The 22,469-nt window shown below is 42.8% G+C and overlaps 1 protein-coding gene across 7 annotated transcripts in view; it reads right to left on the bottom strand.

Annotated features, from left to right (window-relative positions):
- Positions 1 to 22,469, bottom strand: part of DLC1 (DLC1 Rho GTPase activating protein) — a 401,280-nt gene that overhangs the window by 28,521 nt on the left and 350,290 nt on the right. For 4 of the 7 annotated variants that reach the window (XM_045810850.2, XM_045810849.2, XM_087856461.1 and 1 more), the window contains one exon: positions 770 to 841. In XM_045810850.2, coding sequence (XP_045666806.2) covers positions 770 to 841 — 72 coding nt within the window. The other 3 variants (XM_045810853.2, XM_045810851.2, XM_087856460.1) reach the window with 3 other exon arrangements.

The following is a 22,469-nucleotide window of genomic DNA, read 5'->3' as shown; positions in this document are numbered from 1 at the left end:
TTCCTAAGCCTACAGTATACAAAAGCAAAACAGAAAAAGCCAAAATGCCCACCAATCAGAGTGTGAGTGTGAATAAACTGTCGTCTACCCACACAATGGACACAGCAGTCAAAGCAAGTGATCCAGAGGGACAAACAGTATAGAATAATCTTAATATAAGTGTCAGAAGACGTGAAGAAAACGAAATCCTACAAGATAACATAGAGCACAATACCATTATAAGGATAAAAGCAACTTTGTAAAAATATATATATTTTAAGAAAATGCCATAAAACTATATAAAAGAAAAGCAGGAAAATTACAAACAGAAGTTTCAAAATGACAGTTACTTTGGGGAGGGGGTGGCAGAGGGACCTAATGGAACAACACGTTGGATGCATTGATTCTCAAGGTCCTAGCTTTTGTTTTGAGTGGTAGGGGTCTTAGGACTTGCTACAACGTATTCTTAATGAAATTTTTTTTTTAAAGATTTTATTTATTTATTCGACAGAGATAGAGACAGCCAGCGAGAGCGGGAACACAAGCAGGGGGAGTGGGAGAGGAAGAAGCAGGCTCACAGCGGAGGAGCCTGATGTGGGGCTCGATCCCATAACGCCGGGATCACGCCCTGAGCCGAAGGCAGACGCTTAACCGCTGTGCCACCCAGGCGCCCCTCTTAATGAAATGTTTTAATAAGTAATAAAATGTCTGAAAATAAATCACAGATCAGTAATATCATCAACCAAGGATAGGAATATGGAAAAAAAAAAGCCCAGCATCCTCCACTCACCTTCATAAAGCTGTGCATACTGGGGGAAACCAGTTGCCCGTAGCCAATCACAAGCTTCCTTGGCTTCAATTTCTGCAACAGAACCGAAGACAGACAGACATGTCAGTCATGTGCACGTCAGCATGCTTTCTTCCTTAAAAAACTCTGATTTTGTTAGTAAGCAAAATGCATCTGTTGACAATGGATAAGCAAAATAAACAAATACACATATACCTACATAAAGTCAGCTTAATTCAAATGGTTTAAAATATGGTACACCTTTTCAGACTTTAAAAAAGGCATTTTTACTTATCTTTCCTTGAAAAATAAAAATGGGGTCGCAGCAGTAGGTGACTCTGCTGCTTGTGTGTTCTGGTTACGAATGATGATGAAAATAGGACATCATGAGCAGGTTGAAGAGGGATTAAATAATTTTAAGCCTAGATGGTCTAACCTGGCTCACTTTTCACCTCATCAGAAGGTCACCAAATACAGGTGACACCCTGGAAGAGAACTAACCTGACCAAAGGAACAGACCTTCTGTCCCCCAGAGGACGCGCAGCAAAGGTCCAGGTGCCGTGACAATGTGCCTTCAGGTGCAGCCAGCAGCAGAGACCCAGGCTGTCAGGTGACCCAGAGGGCATTAAGTCAATAAATCCCAGGATCCTGGCAGGCTTGAAATGCCTAATAAAGCTCTACTTCCCTGTTCTAACATCTTGTAGATAGTATTGATAAACGGCAAAGCCAAGAGCAACGGACACCCTGTGTTCAAACTCACTCAAGTACATATTTACAATCCCGTTAACACCGACTCACACAGGAGGTCTGGGGCACATTCATTAGTTTCTCTGCTTGCACAAAGAATATTCTTTCAACTCTTCTTCCTACCTTCCACAGACCTTAGACTACTTAGGTATGTAAAGGGATTCACTCATTTATAAATGTCTCGACACTGCTTAATTTATCCGAGATTCAAATCTTCATCAGGCATCTCTCCTCTGAGCCAGATGGAGGCAGATTATCTATATTAGGAGAAGTACCTGTACCTTACTTAAGCCTAGTAACTTAACGGTTTCAAAGCATTTCCCCCCTATTATTTCATGAGTTCCTTGGCCTTTAAAGAAAGACAATTAAGAACACTCAAATTCATTAAAGCAAGTACGGTTGTCCTTACGGAGCATCCAAGGAGAAAAACAACCTGCTGTCTTCTGATGAGTTACTTAAGACCCCAACTAAAAACAGCAAAGGCACTAGAGTGGAAATAAATGGCATGGCCAAGTTTATTTTCACGAATCTTTTCAGTATGGCGATGAAAGCAGCATTTTTAAACACGAGATTTAGGAGTGAATTTGGGGTTGGAGGATAAAATGACAGACATGTGGAAAACTTCAATGTTTGCGCTGAATAGAAGAATATATATAGAATTGTCCAGTGTGAATTACCTGTACTTAACGATTTTTTCATGTATTAATATGCACACCTTATCTCAGAAAGAAATTAAAGCAGCTTTACATAAAATTATAAAATAAACAATTTCTACAAAACTGTATTGCTGGAAAAACATAAAAGCTCAACGTTTTATTTTAAAGAACGAGGAAACTTTTTTCCTCTATCTCTGTGACTCGTGCTCAAAGACAGACATGGAAAGGAAAAAAGCTAAGTGTTTGTTTAAAAAAAAATATTTTAAATAACTCTCTCCTCCTGACTAATTAGACATTATTTCCATGGAACAGATTGTTACACTCTGAACAACAGATTGTTCAAAAGTAAATGCGCTTGCTTTCTTAATATTTTACTCAACAAGTGGTGAGCAGCCAGAAATTCTCAATGCCCACTCTTTTTTGACTAGACTCAGACATGACACTGGATCAGCATACGCACAAAAGCCTTAATTAGGCACACTTCACACCCGCCAATATTGCCACCTTTTTCCAGCATGTTCCTGATTTTCTAATTAAAATGGCTTCCTGCCAAGAGGCAGGTAAGATGCAAGGTGTTTTCTAAAAAACATTTACATTTATTTATATAGTACTTCACAAATTACCGAGTGTTCTCATGTATATTGCTCATTTAAGGCCTCGAGTGAGTTCAGGAGCCCATAGATGCCTATTGCTGAATTGTCATTCTCTTACTCACTTTCCAACACTAAGGAAATGAAAAGCTCCCAAATGACCACAAATTCATTTAAACAGCTGTGTCCAAATAGCCACTGTGCTCAGGGCCACTTGGCTAGAAATAAATGATGTGAACAGACAAAGGTTTGCATCTTCAGCAGATAATCTAATTAAAGGCTTATAATGGCTAAAAAGCAGTATTTTCAAGAATTGCCGAGATCCAGAAATTTTACCCTCCCTTTCCTTACCCTAAAACAGATGAAAATGTGTCTTTTAGATGTGAAACCACGGGAAATAGGCAAATCTATATGTATTTGACATTTAAGAAATGAAAACAAATGAAAACTTAACACACCGTTTCTGTAGAAATCAGAATGAGAGCATAGGAAAAACTATTAAAAGTTGTCACTGATTCTTTAAAAAATGGAATAATTATCGACTTCACTCCCACCGCTTTCCGATTACCAAATGAAAATGGTAATAACAATTCAACCTAAGACTGATTTTTAACAAATCAGTATTTTCATTTTATTTAACATGAAATGAACCCATGTCTATATCCAAGTCGGGTAGAGAACACCCCTTCTGGTTTTACCCCCCACCCCAAACTAAGCCATTACTTTCCTTCTTGTCTCCCAACTAAAATTCCACGTCTCCAATTCTCTCCTCTCTCAGGGAAACCAACCACCAGTCCTGGCTCATTACACCTACAAATCTATAGCCTCAATCCTGTCTCTCCCTACAAACTTCATTAGAGCGCCACTACTTGGAAAATCGAGTCTAAGCACCTCTGCGTGGTTTTCCAGGCTCTCCATGAGGCACGCAACGTAATTTTTCAGCTCCCTGTACTTACTCTATCTCCCAGCTAAAGTAAACTCAATGCTCATCATACACCACCGTGACTACCTGGCATGAAACGTCTCCCATCTTCTCAGGGTCAAATTTCACTCATCCTTCAAGGTCCATCCCAAATGCTGCCTTCTCTGGGCAGACCTCCCAGATGCTTTCTGACAATTCTATCAATGGCTAACTTTTATTGAGTGCTTAACATGCGCAAGGACCTGTCTAAGTACTTAAGGCATATTAATTCATTTACTTTTCACACTGATCCTAAAACATGGATTACTCATATCATCCCCAAGACACACAGATGAGGAATCAAGCGGAGAAATAACGTCTTAAAATGAGTTTTCTTTATATTCAAATGCCATAGTGGAGAGAGAACTAAGATGCATAGAAATGAGCAAGACAGGGGCTCCTGGGTGGCTCAGTCAGTTAAGCGTCTGGCTCTTGATTTTGGCTCAGGTCATGATCTCAGGGCTATGAGACAGAGCCCCTTGTCAGGCTCTGGGCTGGCCGGGGAGCCTGCTTAAGATTCTCTCTCTCTCTCCTTCTGCCTTCCCCCCGCCAAAAGAAAGAGGAAATGAGCAAGACAGTTTCTTCCCTTAAAAAATATACGAGTGACACTTAAAATATTAAAACCATGAACACATTGCATTACTTCAGTCATTAAATCCCCTGTGCCCGTTTTTGGAGGCCTCTAACTGGTTCTAAAGGTATGACTTTTCCTTCAGGACATGCAACTATGCAGATGACTTTTTAAAAACATTCTCCACTGGGCAAAAATGCCATCAGAAACTAAAAGTACAATGGAAATACAATGTCACTTTAATGCCTGGGTTTTCTCTGAGCAAACAACAGACAAATGTGTTAAGGAGGAAACAGGAAATATTTATTGGAAACAGCTTTAGTGGTTAGTTTTAAAATGAATGAGGTCCAGGAGACCCTTTTGTGTAAGGCTGGGAACCATTAGTCCATATTTGCACATTTCCTGGCATGATGGGATGACCCTACCTTCCTGTTACCCCTCGACAGTGAGTTAAACAGAAATCCCCCAACCCTGTCATCATTCTGTTGAACCCGCTGATCTCAACCGGTTGAGCAACAGTAATTGGGTCCAAGCGGGATGTCATGACTTCCATCTTCCGTGTGCCCTGTCTTCGCAGCGGGAACCATCAGGCTCTTTGCCTTCTTGGACAACGTGCTACCAAAATCAGGACTCAAGGCAAATGCCACAGCTACATGGAATGCATCGCTTAAATAAAAGTCTAAGGGAATCAGAGGAATGCAAGAAAACCTCAGATTCCTGATTCCCCCAAATATGACAGACCTGTCACCAAAGATCATGGAAATGCTGGTGCTTTTACAACCACAGAGAAGCACATTCACTGTGTGAAGGCAGGTGGTATTTTCTGATCCAAAACAAAACTCATTTCTCTCCCCAACTCACAGATTCCCTCCAAGGGAAGAAGATTCTTACCAATTTTCCGGCCTCCACTGAGGTGGCCAATTTTACAGGACTGTTGTGCAGCTGGGCACCAACGGCCCATCTGTCCCTGACGGGAGGGCTTTACAGGGCAGCCCACCGGAGAAGCAAACCATGGCTTCAAAAGCTTGATCCAGGGGCTCTCAGCCTGTAGGCAGTAGGCATCACGTGGGGGAAGCTTTCTAAAACCACCACCCACCACCCACTCCCAGGCATCTGGATTTTCTCATTCTCATCCATGCAGTGCCTTTAAAAAAAAAAAGCTCTCTAGGTAAATTCAAGGGTAGCCAGGATTGAGAACCACGGAGTCAGACAACATTTCTCTGTATTCTTGTGCTGGGAAATCTTTCTGCCCGGAATACCTTCAGAGTCTCGCAACTGAATTCTGTGATACGCTTTGCCCCGCTTTGCCCCTCCCTGCCCCTCCCCGCCCATGACCTATCCTAGTCCAAGAGTCCCTGAGCCCCTGGATTCGCTTTTATGAAGCGCATAATTCATTACGTCACCCCCCTGCTTATAATTCTTCAATGACTCTCCACCACCTTCCAGATACAATCCAAACTCCTCAGCAAACCCGCAACCTTCTTAAATTTGGCCTCTGCTTTATCCATTTGGCTCCTGGAAGGCCTCCAAATGCAAGGTTTGTTCGTCTTACTGAACTTGTTGGGGTTCCCAAGAGGTATCATGCTCTCTCACCCTTAAAGCTCTTAATCTGTTCTCCCCCTCGCCCCCAAATTTCCCCATCTCCACCCCATCAACTTCTCTGTCCCACCTTCCCCATGCTGGGTGAGGCACACCTATGAAAGGCTTCTTAATTCATTTGTCTATCCTGAAAAGACTGCTCTTCCACATTGGAAGCATAAATATATGTGTTTGAAGGAAAAGAGAATCTGTTACTATTTTCCTTCCTTCAAAAACAGACTAAACTATAATATGAACCCCTTTCTTTTTGCAGTTAATAAAAATAAATGCTAAATACACACAACTGCCAAAGACCAGTTATCAGGATTTACCTATGTAAAATGAATTCCTAGATGGGCTAAGTCAGCAGAATGTCTATATTAATATTTATTACACTCTAATGTTATCTAATCACAGCAAAGATTTTGACTAGCAACTAACAACATTCCTACCCTCAGGTGCCTAAAAACATTCTAAACATCTGCTGTGCATATTCTGAAAGAACCCAGTTAGGAAGCTTCTGGAAGACCAGTCGATACTAACTCAGTTTCTAAGGATGTTTGGCCTAACAGTAGCTGACCCGGATCCACCTTTAGGTATATTTTAGTATATCATACATTTAAGTGAAGCCAACCATCCTTCACGTCCCCCTTCACTCAATATTTATTGGACATCTGTTAAGTGTGCTGCCAACTGTGCTCGGGGACGATCAGACGTAGGTTCCTGCCCCGAAGCAGGAGGCCAAATGGAAAGGTAATTCACGGGTTGAGTACGTGGAAAGATCTACTAAGGAAAGATCTGGTTTCCTAAGGGCTATTCTGAGGTCCTTGTGTTAAATCCCAAGTGACCTGGTACAGGCAGCACCAATGAGTCCCCATTTCATAGGTGAAAACCCCAGTCCTAACTATGGCGCACGCACCCTAGCTTCTTAATACACCACGTCGGTCACCCCATCTCCCTCTGCCATCTGATACAGCCACACTGGCCTCTTCTCAGCCACCCCATACTCCCTTTCCTGATTTATTTTCTTCCCCTTCCAAACCTTTACTTACTATGTTCACTTTCTCTCTCTCTTCTCTCTGTAAGCTCCGAAAGGGCAAATTTCTTTGTCTACTTTACTTTCTGATCCAGTCTAAGCACCTACAGCACACAAAGTAGATGCTCAATAAATAACTATTACATAAACACAGTATGATTTTTGTTCCAGTGAAGCAGTCGTAATTTTTCTGAACAGGACACACAATAAGAAATACAGTGTATGTTATAACCTGGTACACAAATGTATGCATGTGTAGACACACACACACACACACATTTACGTATACAAACACATGTGTTTGTATAAGCATATGCCAACTGAAACAAGTTCCACCGAATAACACTTAGAATACGTAATGCATTCTTACATTTTTCTATTCCATTTAAAAAAGTTATTTGTTACCTACCAGAGCAACCAGTTTGAAATGTATTATTCACGCCATAGCTTTTTCTTACAAAGAAAGAAAAAAAAAAAAGTAAACTAAGAACTTACGATACTTAATAGAGTACAGAGGAGACTGCGATGGGGCCTGAGAATTCAGAGGTGGGAGGGGGCTGCTTGAGCACATGGCTTATGCTCGGCCTTTACTGAGGAGGGGTGATGATCTCACATGAAGACTGGATGGGGGAAGAGAAGATTCAGTGAAGGAGACAGAGGAAGTCAGGAGGAGGTGCTGAAGCCCAGGTGTTTGTGAAAGAATGGCGAGCAGTCGGATTTACTCTAATGCTGAGAAACGAAGGCGGCATGAAGTGGAAAGCAGGTTATCCCATGGAGCACATTTAGCATCTCCGTAGCCTGGGGACCCAAAGAGCAGCCAACATCACTTACTCACATGTAGAACAGTTCTGCATCTGAGTGTCTCGATGCTTTCTTAAAAATCCGCCACAGAAAGAGGGCCAACTATTACCTGTAACAGGTCAGGAAAACAAGTCCGGGAAAGAATGCATTGCTTTGTTAAGTAGCCTTGAGAAAATACTCTCTGGACCTATTTCCTCATCTGTTAAAACCTGGGATTGCCATAGGCTTTGTAAATTCCCCAAGGTTCTGACTCTGATTTTTCCTTTATGCCAACTTCCCCTTCTCTCTAAGACAACCTTTAGAATAGGTTCCGTTTCTACTGTTAAGTTTCCAGATATATCATCAATTACATGTGGAGACATTTTTCTTCTCTCAAAACATTGGTTCAATTCCCCAGTTTGGCGAATTGACCTAAGTTTATTGCTAAAATTTCTAATTTGGTTTTTATTTATTTATTTTTTTAAAGATTTTATTTATTTATTTGACAGAGGTAGAGACAGCCAGCGAGAGAGGGAACACAAGCAGGGGAGTGGGAGAGGAAGAAGCAGGCTCATAGCTGAAGAGCCTGATGTGGGGCTCGATCCCATCACGCCGGGATCACGCCCTGAGCCGAAGGCAGGCGCTTAACCGCTGTGCCACCCAGGCGCCCCTCTAATTTGGTTTTTAACAGATCAACACCTTGTTCTGTCTCCTGAAGCCTCTGTTCATATTATAGGGAACTCAAAACGCTACATATTTGTGCTTCTGTGGGTGTCTACAGCCCTCACACTAAAATTCATCTTTATTGGAGGAAGACACTTGGGAAATCCTGAATTTTCCTCTGCTTACTGAGCTCTTCTGTTTGTGTCCATGTCGTCCCCACCCCCCCTCCCGCCGCCAGCAGCATCCTGGCTTCTACAGACTCAGTACTGGGCTGGGTGCTGAAATGCTTCTTGGAGCTTCTCATCCTTTCTCTTCACCAATGAGGAAGCTGGTTTGGAGTTTTTGTAATTTGCTCAAGGTTCCAGAACTCACCTGCTCTCCTCAGGGTTGAGCACCTTCTGCATACTTGGACTGCCTGCAGAGATTACTCTCACTTTTAAATCACCAGACTATTTTTTCAGTACAAGAAAAAACTGCAAATTTGGGAAAGTTTTCTTTCTTTTTTTTTTCCCCCCTCTCTCTCCTGCTTGAGGTCTGGAGGCAGATATGTTGCTTTCTAATAAAGAACATTCCTAGAAATGATATAAAGGGGGAAAAAAGGACCCATTTTGCCCAATGATATGATGACAACTTAATAAACGGTTTTGCCTTGAAAGAAGAAAACTCTGAGACACACCCTGCAAGCCTCCACCTGGGATTATGCACGTGAAGAAACACTCCAGCAATGCAAAATGAAATCAACTGAAATCCCCTTTGGGGATCATTTAGTTCAAGTGTTTGCAAAATACTGTTTTGGTTTTTTTTTTTTTTCATATCAAAAAATACGTGCTCTTCCCTCACAAAGGCAAATGGCTCTGTATTCATTTGAGCCCATGGTTGACATGGTTTGAACTTAGGTACTCCAGACCTAAACCGATCCAGTTATTTCCAGGAACAGAAAACACCTCCCAGCTAATCAGAAATTGGTACTTACTACCCAGCACAAACAAGTCAAACTTAAGTGAAAATGAACTATTCAGGAAACGGATAGTGCGTCATCACATCTTTCTATTTCACTTCTATGTGGGGTGGATTTAAAAAAAAGAAAACACCTTTAGTTTACATACATGCAAACACATTTCTAATATTCTAAAGCAAATATTTATGCATTTCCAACCATGCACTGCTAAGAAAAATGACTTGAAATAGCTCTTAAAATACAAAACCCTTTAAAGATGAAAATTGTAGAGATTAAGAAAACAATTTCAAGAAAGGAAACATACTTGGAAGAGCCCTTATTTTTCTGAGTCTCGTTTTTTTTCATAAAATGAAGCATTTAAGATTATATAATTCACTTCCTTCATAATTTATGATTCAAGGTAAAATACCTGGTTACAAACCTGAAGGAACACCCCCATCTCCATGATGAAAGGTTTGCAGGCACATCAATTCTTTCATTTACACATAAGCAAAACTTATTCTACTCCGTAACTCCCAACCTAATCTTTGGCTTTTGCCCCAAGTTCTATAGTGCCCTAGCGTGGGAAACAGAAACACTGTGGAAACTGCAGTGCTACAGGAGCCTTAAATTAGAAATAAAGGGAATAGTGAGCAATTCTAAAGAAACTATCCACTCTGGTTTTAGTCCATTCTGACACAGAGGAAAAAAAGGAACTCAAGAAAAGAACGAAACATAAAATTGCCTGACACAAAGACCAAAGAAAATAAAAACATGGCAGATACTGGTGAAGACGAGCTGCCGTTAGGTATTCCTATGTCTAACCTCAAACAGGAAACAACAGATGATTTGACATTCTCAGTTTTGTGCCAAAAAGTATAAGAAAAAATAAGGACTACTGTCTTCTAGGTGAACTAAAGAATTATTTTCATTAAAAATGCTGGTGATAACCAGCTCCCCCAGACACATACGATCTAATGGTTAAAATCTGATTCGGGTACATCTGTTTAGTTTAGGAAGGCTTCTGGTTTTATATGGATACATTTTTCCTACAAACATGAAGACCTCATTTTGTTGTTATCCCCATTCTGTTTACACATGTGGGCAGGAAGGGGTCTGAAGCACCACGTGACACACATATGACCTTGGACTAGTCACTGAACTTCCAGGCATCTCAGCTGCCCCTCACTGGGGAAGAGGCAATGTTTTTCTAGGCTGCCTTTGCAGAGTTCTGGAATTTCCCATGATACAACTTGTAGAAATACACAAGTATTATGGAAGATCCCTTTTTCATGCTATCTAGTTTGAAAATGGGAGCTGGGTGGAGATTGTCCCCTGTGCGCTTATAGTTTCTCCAGACTCTGGAGACGAAGATGATTTTCAGATTTTTAGCATCTTCTATCTACTTTGTCACCTGGGTGTGACAAAGGGCAGGGCAAGACTGTAGTGCAGCCATTTCACCTCCAGCGTCCCTTCCTCTCCCGCTTCCTCAGGGCTGGCAGCCTGGGAAATGCTACAACCCCAGGGTGTGGAAAACTTCTGTCCCTCACACATCCTCCAGAGACTCCTGCAAGGAGAAGGAAGGCGCCTTTCTGACAAGCTTCAGGAAGCTGCCTCCAATCCTCTCTGCGGGACACTCGAAGGTGGGGCGGGAAGAGAACAAAATGTGGATGGGAGGTGTCAGAGGCATCTGAGGACTCCAGCTTCACTGACCTCAGCCTTCAGTTACTTCTTGATTTTCCTCCTGGGGACAGGAGGGGGGTAAGACATGAAAAGGCCACCAAGCAGACGTTTGTGTGAATGGAAAAGGAGTATATTTTCCACTGTGAAACTCAGTTCAGTAGCAAAATAAAATACAAGGATCAAAGATTACGAGAAATCACCTCCCACCTGAGCACTGGATGATAGGGGCTTTAGACAGGTGTCATGTTTTACCCTTTGCTGTCCAAGGACATTATCAAGATGCTATTCAAATGTTTTCACTGACATCTGGAAGATTTTCCCTTAGAAATATTATTTTCAGATACTTTGTCGGAAGAAAACATTATTCAGGACAGTCCAGAGAAGCTAGAAAATGGAATCCCAGATTCCTTCCCCAAATGTTAAAGACAAGTGTCCATGCACTAGGCCCCAGAAAGGGGGCACAGAAACCTCTAATTTGTCAATTTTGGATCCTAAAGTTGTAACTCCCCACCTAGAAGCACAAGCCCCCTAGGAAACTGCAAAGTGACTGCAAGGCTCTCCAGGGCCACCAAATATTGTCTTCTAAATCGAACCAGCTGCAGCCAAGCAGAGCTCCCAGAGTTGCACGCTACTGCCACACAGACCTGATTGAAATCCTAGCTCCACCATGTACAGTGAGTGATCTGAGGCAAGGAATGGAACGCTCTCTTCCATGCCCCTGATTCCTCATCTGTAAAAAGGGAATGATCACACCAGGGTCGCTGAGGAGACAGTTAAAATGTGACAATAAGAGTGAACTACATGATCAATTTCAGCTTCTACACTACTATTAGTATTTTGTCAAAAGTCTGGATTTCTTTTATAAAAATTAAAACGCAGCATTCATACTAGAGACAGTTGACTGTTACTTGTGAGAGACTATAAAAACACCCAGGCTAAATATGTAAGGCTTTCTCACTGTCCAACATGCCAAGGAAGGTATACTGAAAAAAATGTTGAGACAGAGTAGATCTAATTAAAGAACCCCCAGCAGGACCACTCCCTACTCCTTATCACTGATCATGATAATCCTTAAGAATAACACAGGATCCCACAAGGAAAAGGGCAGACAGACAGGAAGAGCCCTACTCAGCTGGGAATCTTACCCCTTTCACATTAATTAGATTTCTGACTAATTTGAAGTTGAAGGAAAACACCACTGATGGCACTCATACCAGTAACCCATTCCTATAAAGCAAATTTCAATCTTACAGCATGTCTTTCTGAAAAGAGGAATGACCCTTAAGTCTCAGAACTCCTCCATACGCAAATACCTAAAATCAGAAGGATGACTGTGAAAACTGCACCAGCAAAGCATTTTGCTCTTAATTTCAGAAGAGGAACTGAGGACTACGCTCCTTAGGGACACAGTGCTTGGATGTGACCATCTTATGGTTAATTCACCTGGGTCACCACAACAAGGAAAACTTTTTAGGTCGTGAATGCTGTACATCATTCCTTTGTACTGTAGTCCCAGGACTCCAAAGTATCTTAGGGGTCAATCCTGTTAAAATGAGCGCTCAGTGAAACTCAGGGGAATGACCATGTTTAGAAATTTAATTCTTTCCTCTACTGGATCCCAACTCATAGAATTTTAATCACTGAACTATGCAAACACAGAAAATGAAGATCACCTTTGTCCCCAGGTCTGCTTTATAATTTTGAGAACAGCCTTGGCATGACGTGAGCTTTGATGCCCATTATACCATGGGACCAGGTTTGACTACAGTGTTCTAAAGCTCCAAGAATTCAATCTTTAGTGATCTGGCAATATCCAGAGAGGAAGGGGAAACATCTGAAGTTATTTTTACTTTTGCAACTCTTCTGGCTGTATAGGGAAAATGCTAGGGTGGGTCAAGTATTGTCTGGAGCCCTTCAGGGCCTTTTTTTTTTTTTTTTTTGCATGGCCTCATTTCCGTCTTCCTGTTGCTAGGAAGGAGAGTTAAGCATGAGAAACTTGTGTTTACAATACTGGACCATCCTGTCCAGAACAAGGCTCTCTTCAAAAATGTACAATTCACTTCACCCACTGTACTTTGGATGTCCCCATTCTTCTGGACCAAATCACCCTTTCCTGAATATTTTCAAATGGCATATTTACCTGCCCCAGTTATAAAAATACCACTCTCATTTTAACATTGCATCATGGCTTAAAATCTCCACGGGGACACCAAGGGAAACTCAAGTACTTATTTTTGTATTTCAAACCACCTCTTGGAGTCCCAACAAGCCTCTGATTGGAAGGCATCTTAATGGAGCCTGCCATATCCCCTCTAAGCCCCACACTAGTTCTACAAATAACTGTTTAAGTACTACATACATTTTTCACTCTTTCTCAGTAATAATTTATTCAATCATAATGTTTTTCTATTAATCTGTTATATTTTTCAGAAGCAATCAATATCCCTTTTTAACGTAAAAACACCCTAAAATTTTGCTTAGTCTTTGCTCTTTGAACTACAGTACTCAACAGTAACAAAATAATAACCAAAACCAAACAACAAAAAGGATTTAGATTAAAGGGCAACTGGCCTCTCACCTTCCTTCCAGAACTATGGGAAGTCCTCTGGTTGGCTCAGTGTATGAAACCTTGGAACACTGCCTTCAATTAGCCATAGTCAATTGCTTAACTATTCAACCTTTTCACTCTTAAGGAGTAAATGGTGTTTCTCATAAGAACTAAAATTGCTAAGTTAAAGTCACAGGTAAGTCAATGAAACCCTATTTCTCATTGAGCTTCTGGCCAGTTTGGTGTAAGGGTCACTCAGATTGAATTAAAATAAAATCCTCTTTTTTTGGGTGGGGGGTCAAAAGCAAAATTTTAAAGCAGCTGGGAGAGAAAGTCAGTCTGCTGTACTTCATTTTAAACTCTGAACAGTAGTGCTAATGAAAAAAATATGCAGTCAGGCTTGGGCCACGCTGTAAATCTGGCATGCCACAGTAAAAGTTAATACACGGAATTGCCAACATTTTCTCAGAAAATGTCTTGAAATAACTTCTGAACGCACATCTGCTAACTATTTGACACTCGTTCCCCAGGACTTTAGTTGTTCTATTAGGGGGGCTGTTGACTTACAGGGCACCCCTCTGGCCATCTGCTCCAGTCTGCAAGCCAAGATGGCACTGGGTGCCTCCATTAATTCCACACTTACGGTCTGCAAATTATCTCTGCGGAGGACCAGCCTGCAGTCCAGATGGATGCTGAATTAGTCAACCTCTTGGAGCTGCTGATAGATTTACATTCAGAGTTCTGCTGGGCTATTATTTTCCCTCATCCCTTCAGCAAACAGAGTTTGGAAAAAAAAATGTAATTTGAGACTCAGTATTCTACCTTGTCCAGAGCTGTGATTTTTCTTCTATCCAACGCGTCATATATGCATGCCACCCTCATGAAGCTTTCTGCAATGGATGGCTGTGCCTAGGCTGCACGGCTCCACCTCACCAATAAGGGCTGAAAGAGCTTCTGATTCCCTAGAATGAACCCATTCGCTAACTATGTTGGGTGTAAAAAGGCTCATTCAAAAGGAGCATAAGGCAAGGTTTTCTTCTCCCGTGGTGCAGGTAGCTATACGCAGGAGTTTCCTTCTACAGTAATTAGCATAAATTGGGTATCAGTGGAGCATCAGTACCAGGCACGTGCTAAGCGCTTGTATTAGCTCCTTTGATCCTCTCAACCTCCTCGCGTGGTAAATAGTTATTACGCCCGTGTTGCTAATGAAGAAGATGCAGAGAGGTCTCAACACTTCCCAGATGCGCCTAGCTAGCAGGCCGCGGACCCAGGGTTTCTACTTCGCCAGCCTCACCGTCCGCTCTATCTCCCCCCTCGCAACACGGGGCTGTGCGCTGGAAAGAGGAACGGATTCTAATAACCATAATCTGCAAATTACACGTGGCATGGCCAGTGTGCTGCGGCCAGGGGAGAAACTCTCTCCGAAGGATCAAAGTCTCAGCCCATGACTTCGGAGATGGGGACAGGGGCACAGAGGCAGAATGGGGCAGGGTTCTCAAAAGCCGGGACTTCGCTACGAAAAAAGTCAGGTCGGGAGGCGTGCTTCCTTCCTTCCTTCCTTTCGCCGGCCCAGGAACTCGCCCAGCGCGGGCGCCAGTTCCCGAGCCAAGGGTGTGGGCATCTCCACCGGGCATTTTAGGAAACCCGATTCAATGTTCCAGCACGTGAAGGCACAGGGCAGCCCTCCCTGCAGGCGCCTCTCACATGCAAACCAGGGGGCTTCCTAAATAGCTTCTACGCTCTCCAGGGGCCCGCAGCCACCAGAGACTTTCCTAAGTTGGAATTACTTTCCAGCGTTTAAAATATTTGAGCAAAAACAGCCTGAAATTAAAAAAAAAATTTCCCCGAATTTGCTTTCAAGCAGTTTTTAAAAAGCTATTTCCAAGTGCCACTGCGGCCTAAACATTCCTAAATAATAAACTCTCAGGGAGTCCGCGCTGATTTTGGACTTGTCTCGTGAAGGGCTGCAAGCACCCAGCCCTGATCCCCGGAGGGAAGATAGTGGAAAGGCGGTAGCGCCGCGCTCCTCGGAACCAGAGGCCATCGCCTGGGACTTAGAATAAGAATAGCAGGGCTGCCGGCTCAGCCCCGCTGGCGGCCGGCCCGCCTTGTGTTCCCACCCGGCGTGCACCCCTAGCCCGACTCCGCGTCCCCAGCCGGAGAGCGAAGTTAACGTGAGCTTCACTTCATTAGCTGCGGTCGCCCCGCGCCAGCAGCCCTTTCCGGAGCCCACCCCACGCGCCGGCCCGCGACCCCTAAGCAGTGAGTAGCCAGGGGTCATTGCCCGAAATTAAGACCTCCCTCCCCAAACTATAACCCTTGTTTTTCCCACACTCCACCTCCTCCACTCCGAGAAAGTTGGGCGACTCGGTCCCGAGCCTCCTCGGAAAGCCGTTTAAAAGCACAGAACGACAGGCACCGACTTGACAAGGCGGGGTGACATTTCCTCCGCGCCGAGTCCCCTCCGTAGCTGGCTCCCGCGGCTGGCCCGACGGCAAGGCACAAGTCTAGCTTACGTGTTAGGATCATGATGTCCGGCTTCTCCCTACACATCAACTGCGGCGGGGGTGGCGGGAGCGCGGCAGGAAAGTCGAGGCAGCCCGAGGCAGCTCAGCTCCAGCGCCTGGACCCACGGAGGCACCCGAGACGCGCGCGCTGGCGGTCCTCAGCGCATCCTTGCTCGCCGCTCCGTGCCCCTCGCCACGGCCCCAGAAGGAACGCAGGGTTTTCCAGAGGAGGAAGGAGAGAGAGCTCAGGGAGAGGGGCGAGAAGCACCGGAGCAGTCGCTCCTGCTGCGAAGTTCGGCCATGGCCGGGTTAGGAGCTAAGCGCCCTCGCTCCGCCAGCTGGAGCGTTCTGCCTCCCGCGCGCCCCTCGGGCCGCGCCCTCCCGGAGGGTCCGCCCCCGAGGGGAGGGACGAGGCCAGGCAGCGTGGACTCCTACGCACCGCCTAGGTGGTGGGCCGCAGCCTCCCGCAGGCCTCCTGCCTCAGGCCCCGCCCCGGACCCCGCCCCCCGTTGTTCCGCCCCTTACCTCCTCCCCGCCGCTGGGCTAACCAGCCGCAGCCTGAGGCGGTACTCTGGCTCCGCCCTCCGCCCCCGTCCCTGCGCCTGTTCTGCCCCCGGCTGGAATATTTTCCTCTGGCCTCCACGTCTGCAGGGGGAAGCGTCCCAAACTGTCCAACGGTTGGCCTCAGGGGTGAAGGCAAACCCTCGAGGCGTTTACTTGCCGGGGAAGTATGAGCTGGACTCCGGGATACCGCTCACTTTCCCTCTTTTTCTTGGTAGCTTTGCACACTTAAAATCTCTGTGATTCTGCCTTACATCCTGGTGGGAACCTCATAAATATGCGGAACGAAGGGGAAGCGGGAGGTAGGGATGAAAAGTCAGTGTTTCCTCATCTGTAAAATGGGGAGAAGATACCTGTCCCTTGGTCATTCGTCATTCATTGCTAAAGCCCGCAGGGGTAGAGAACAAATGTAAGTAATTAACGCTGCTCTGGAGAGGGACTGAATTTTTACTCAGAACGTGTTGAGCAGAGTGTGTGCACATTCACAGTGTTTTACAAACTATGGGCCTTGCGCCTCAACCCAGTGCAGCTTCTGCAACTTGTAGGCCCCGCCTCTATATCAGAGAATTATAATCTGATGGTGATAATCTGCATTTTTACAAACCTTTGGGTGATTTGGAGGCACTGTAATTTGGGGGCCCCTGATAGAATAGGAAGCTTCATTTTTAAAGATCACAATTGAATACGACCTATGAAAGATTTTTAAAAATTCAGACCAGGTTTTCATGAAAATTTACTTTGGGGCTAATTGGTGTTTTCTGCCTATTACCTCTGCACAAAGAAAACTACTAAATCCATTCATTCAAAAAATGTATCAGGAGCATTTACTGTGTGCCAAACACTGTTCTAGACTTTGGAGCTACAGAAGTGTGCAAAAAAACCAAACATCCCTTCCCTCCTAAAATTTACTTCCTACTGGAGAAGATGCACAATAAGCAAGGTAAATACGTGAAATATTCATAGTGTTTTGGGGGGAGATACATAAAGCAGGGGAGGGGAGAGAGGAGTTGTGGGAGAGTTTTTAAAATAGGGTTAAATGCAAATGGGAGACTTTGTCTTAAATATAGCTTAATATGTATTGATTTCATAGGCATTCCTTAGTTTACATACAGAAGACTCTTTTTCACCCCAGTTTTTAAAAAAAACAATAAAAATGTTAACTCTACTGGCTCTCTAATGCACCCAAATCAGAATTCTGGTTCTGGAGAATGGCCTTTCAGGTTTGGGCTCTATTCAGTAGATAGTTCAAGGGCTTATACCTACTTATAACTGCTGGGGAGGCCAAGGTAAGCAAGGGTACCCCCACCTATGTCTGCACAGAGTTTTCAGTCTGGTGGGGAAGCAACACGGAGCATGTGAAAAAGAGGTGCTGTGACGGTGCAGGAAGTAGAGCCCAAGACAGAAAGAAGAAAGAGCTTCCCTCTGAAATTTGGATGCTGGGGGAACTGTCAAAATGCCCGCAGTTGCCAGCAAGGCAGAGTGTGATTCAAGGGGAAGTTGGAAAAGTAAGGGCAAGAACTTTTCAATTCCCTGTGTGTTTGTGCTAAGGGTTGTTTTATCCTTTACAGTTATAAACAGTGAGAAGCTATGTTAATGGACGAAGGCATCCCATAGCCAGGTCTGCATTTTGAAAAGACCACTCAGGCTGCAGTGTGTACTTTAAATTTACAAAATAGGAATATACCTCCTAAACATACTAATTTCCCTTATTTATTAAAAATTCAAACCTTAAAAATATAGATAGCATCTCCTCCAAAGCATATCAACTCTCAGAATAAAATCTTAATGTTAATTATTAGCTGGGTGAAGTTGCATTCAATTTATTTAGGGTCCCAGGAGTTTGTGCAATCCCTATACATCCACCCTCCACTAAGTATTTCAGAATAAAACATGCTACTCTTTTTTGTCTCTTCTTGTTCAAACTCCATTCCTTTCTCCTTGATTACTGATGTCTTCCCTGGGTCGTCTCTAATTTCATCATATTTCTCTGGAGGTTTCTGCTATGTGGATTGCTCATCATCTAATAATACCAATAACTCCAAAAACATTTTCCTTGATGAGGTATTGCTTTGCATTTGGCCTTCACTGAATCTCATCACCTTCTTCCGTTCTTTGGTTCTTTGGTTTATTGACATAGCCTGTGTCCTGGGCCAAATCCAATTTTCATAGTTTTAATTCTTTTTTTTTTTTTTTTTTTTTTTTTTTAGAGGAAGGGAAGGCAGAGGGAGAAGAAGAGAGAGAATCTTAAGTTCCCAGTGTGGAGCCCGACTCAGGACTAGATCCCGAGACTCCAAAATCATGACCTGAGCTGAAATTAAGAACTGGATGCTTAACCGACCGAGCCACCCAGATGCCCCCATCGTTTTAATTCTTAGCCGCTTTAGAAATGGACATGCTACATTTTGAAGGCTGCTGTACTTTTAGAAGAGTGAATAGTGGTTGAAAGCAGGACTTTTGTAGCAGGCCACTTACTAGCTGTGTGATGAATATATTATTTTGCCTCTGAAACTTCAGTTTCTTCATCTTTAAAAAAGGAGGTTGAACTAGTGCCCATCTTCTGAGGTTTCTAATGAGGACTTAATAAAATAATGCACATAAGTGCTCAGCACATAATAAGCATTCGATAATGTTAGCCATTATTATTACATATTACTAAGTGGGCACATCAAACAAAAACATGCGATTTCTATTTAAATAATCACCCAGGAGAAGAATAAAACAAAACAAAACGAGCCCTTGACTTTACCCTTTCTGAATCTGAGGAGCCTTTACAAACTGGGAGAAAGAAGGAGTAGAAAAGTCATTAAAAGTATCAACAAACAGGGGTGCTTTACCAGATGAATGAGGGTCCCCAGGACAGCTCAGGCTCCTTCTTCTTCATTGAACCTTTAACTCATCACCCAACGTTTCCTTTCTTCTGTTGTGGGTAGATGACATTAGACTAGGCTTGTTAGCTGATTTGCATTGGGTGTTGAAACACTGGACTCTAACAGGGAGGGATTAAGTGGCCCATTTTCCCACCAGAAGTCTACGGTCCTCCAAAACCCCTTCAACACATGACGATAAAAAACCATCACAAATTAAATCAGGTTTTGTTGCCACAATTTGACTCAAGGACAAGGACCTGTGCTGTTTAGTTCCTGCCATGTTCTTCTCAATTTGGGCATCAGGTTCATGGAAACTACTCACAGGGATATCCTACCCTATTTGGATGTTTTCACATTTAACTGTGTATTACCAAGGCAAGAAAAATCACATAGGTAGTTCCTAAATGGCGTGACATAAAGCTAAATGACTAACAGGTCACCTCTCTGGTTCCTACTCTATATTAATGATTGATACTAAATATCATTGATACTGCCCAAAGAATCCTGTAGCATTTTTTCCACTATAACGTATTCAAAAAAAAAAAAAAAAAAAGAGTAAAACTCAAAAGTCTATAGGCACTCAGGCAGATAATACTGGTGAGGAAGGCGAGCCAGAGTGGGGTGGGGAGAATTGAGGAATCCAGACCCTCCCCAAGGGGGCAGGGCCAGTCAGGCTCCCTTGATTGTTGGCATATGTTAACATAGCAGCCCTGTGGTTCTGGGTTTAAAGACTGTTCAAGAGCCTCCTAGCTTTCTGTAATTTTATTTCAAATTCCAATTTTTAGATGCTGGCAAATAATAATAAAAAAAAAATCTAAACCCATTCCGAGTAATTTCAACTTTGGGCTTCATTTAGCTCCAGGGCAACAAGTTTAAACCTCTGCTCTAGTGATATGAGCCAAGCAATGTCTTTGGAAATTTATTTCTCTCCCACAGGAACTAAAAGCCTCCTGAGCTTGGAAAATGTTGTAATATAATTTGTGTTCAATGGAGCATTGGGAAATCAGTGTGGAAAAAAATTTATTTGTAATGTTCAAAGGAAATAAGACAAATAATAGAAAGTTTTGAAAATAATTTTTAAATGGTATTCAATTAAGAGACATAATTAAATTGGAAAATTAATGACTGTCCTTAAAATATTCACTTATGTTTAAAAGTTTCCCTTACCCACGTCTGGGTTCTTCCCCCACTATCCACCCTTGTATTTAGCCTTTGCAGAAATGTTTAAAACCCAAATGCTGGAGGTGTCAGATGGGGAAAGAAGAGAAAAAGAGAGGATTGGGCAGTGAAATAGATTCACCCCCTTTTAATTTTACCTAGAGCAGCTCCCTTGTTCGATCAGAACTTTTTTGACTACTTCTTTTGAACAGTGTAAAAGTTTAAAGTATGGGGAAGGCCACTTAGTCTACCAGTGATATTTTTAGTTAAGAGGGGGAGACCTTTGTTCCTGCATAAATGTAATAAAAGTCTATTTTGGGGATAATCACTTAAGCCTGAAATATGAACCAGCCTGACACAGTACTTTTATCATTCAACAATTAATAATTAGACCCTGGAAAAGGCAGTGTGCTGGTGAAACAACAGTGAACATGAATAAATACTTTGGGATATAAAATACAGCATGGTGACTATAGTTCATTCCACTGTAATATATATTTGAAAGTTGCTAAGAGAATAGACCTTAAAAGGACTCATCACAAGATGTGGTCACCTAGGTGGCTCAGTCAGTTAAGTGTCTGACTCTTGATTTCAGACCAGTCATGATTTCGGAGTTATGAGATTGAGCCCCTGTCAGGCACAGTGCTGGGCTTGGAGCCTGCTTAAGATTTTCCCTCTGCCTCCCCTCCCCCTCGCCCCACACACTCTCTCTCTCAAAAAGTTTTTTTTCAGGGGTGCCTGGATGTCTCAGTTGGTTGAGCATCTGCCTTTGGCTCAGGTCGCGATCCCAGGATTCTGGGATCAAGCCCCACATGGGGTTCCTTGCTCAGCGGGGAGCCTGCTTTTCGCTCTCCTTCTACCTGCCACCCCCCTGCTTGTGCTCTCTGTCAAATAAAAATAAACTCTTTAAAAAAAAAAAAAAGGTTTTCATCACCAAAAAGAGTATTTTGTGATTATGTATGATGCCAATGTTAACTAGGCTTATTGTGATCATTTATATATATATATATATATATATTTATATATATATTTATATATAATTATTTATATAATTTATATATATAAAACATTTCAACTCTGAAACTAATACAATATTATATATGTCAATTATATCTCAATAAAAAATACTTCAATAAATAACCAAAAACAAACAAAACATGAAAAGAGGACTTAGAGGAGAAAAATCTTAGGTGGAAAATAGGTACAGATACAATTCTATAATAGTTCAGTGGAAGATTTGAATATACTGAATTCTCAATCCTAATTTGATAAATCAATGGACACTCTTTCCTAAGATAATTACAATATTTACAGTAGAGTCTCCTTTGAAAGAGTTTCATTTAGCAGCTCGGGTACCCAGTTAGCCCAGTGCCTTGCAGCTCAGCATGCAGGGAAGGAGGGTGCCCAGGAGTAATGGCACCAAGTCAGAGCTCTTGACACCCCCCCCCCCCCCCCCGTTTTCCACTGGGTCTTCACCACTGACTGCTCTGGTTCTTTCATGTGGGCTCTGACGACACGAAAATCAAGCCAATGAAAAGTAAAAATTGATCCCATGAAAGAAACTGGGCTACTTTCCCACTGAATTAGCCAATTTTAATGGCATGCTTTGATTCTTTGTCTTTTCTGACATTGTTCTCCATTTAATAGTTACTTTTTGAGCTTGTAGCAAACAATTCATTTAAAGCCAAGGATGGACAACATTATTTTGTAAGTACCAATAATATTTATCCTTTGCTTTCTTATTATTTAAATTTTGTGATTATAAAATATCCATTGCTACAAAGTTTAGAAAATATGGAAAAGCATAAAGAAAAAAAAAAATGAAACCTCCTCCTCATCACACGACCAGAGGCAAATTGC

This window comes from Ursus americanus, chromosome 27 (assembly GCF_024610735.1).
Source record: "Ursus americanus isolate L20-20 chromosome 27, mUrsAme1.1.p, whole genome shotgun sequence".
Classification (NCBI taxonomy): Eukaryota; Metazoa; Chordata; class Mammalia; order Carnivora; family Ursidae; genus Ursus; species Ursus americanus.
This window is presented reverse-complemented; position numbering and strand designations above follow the sequence as displayed.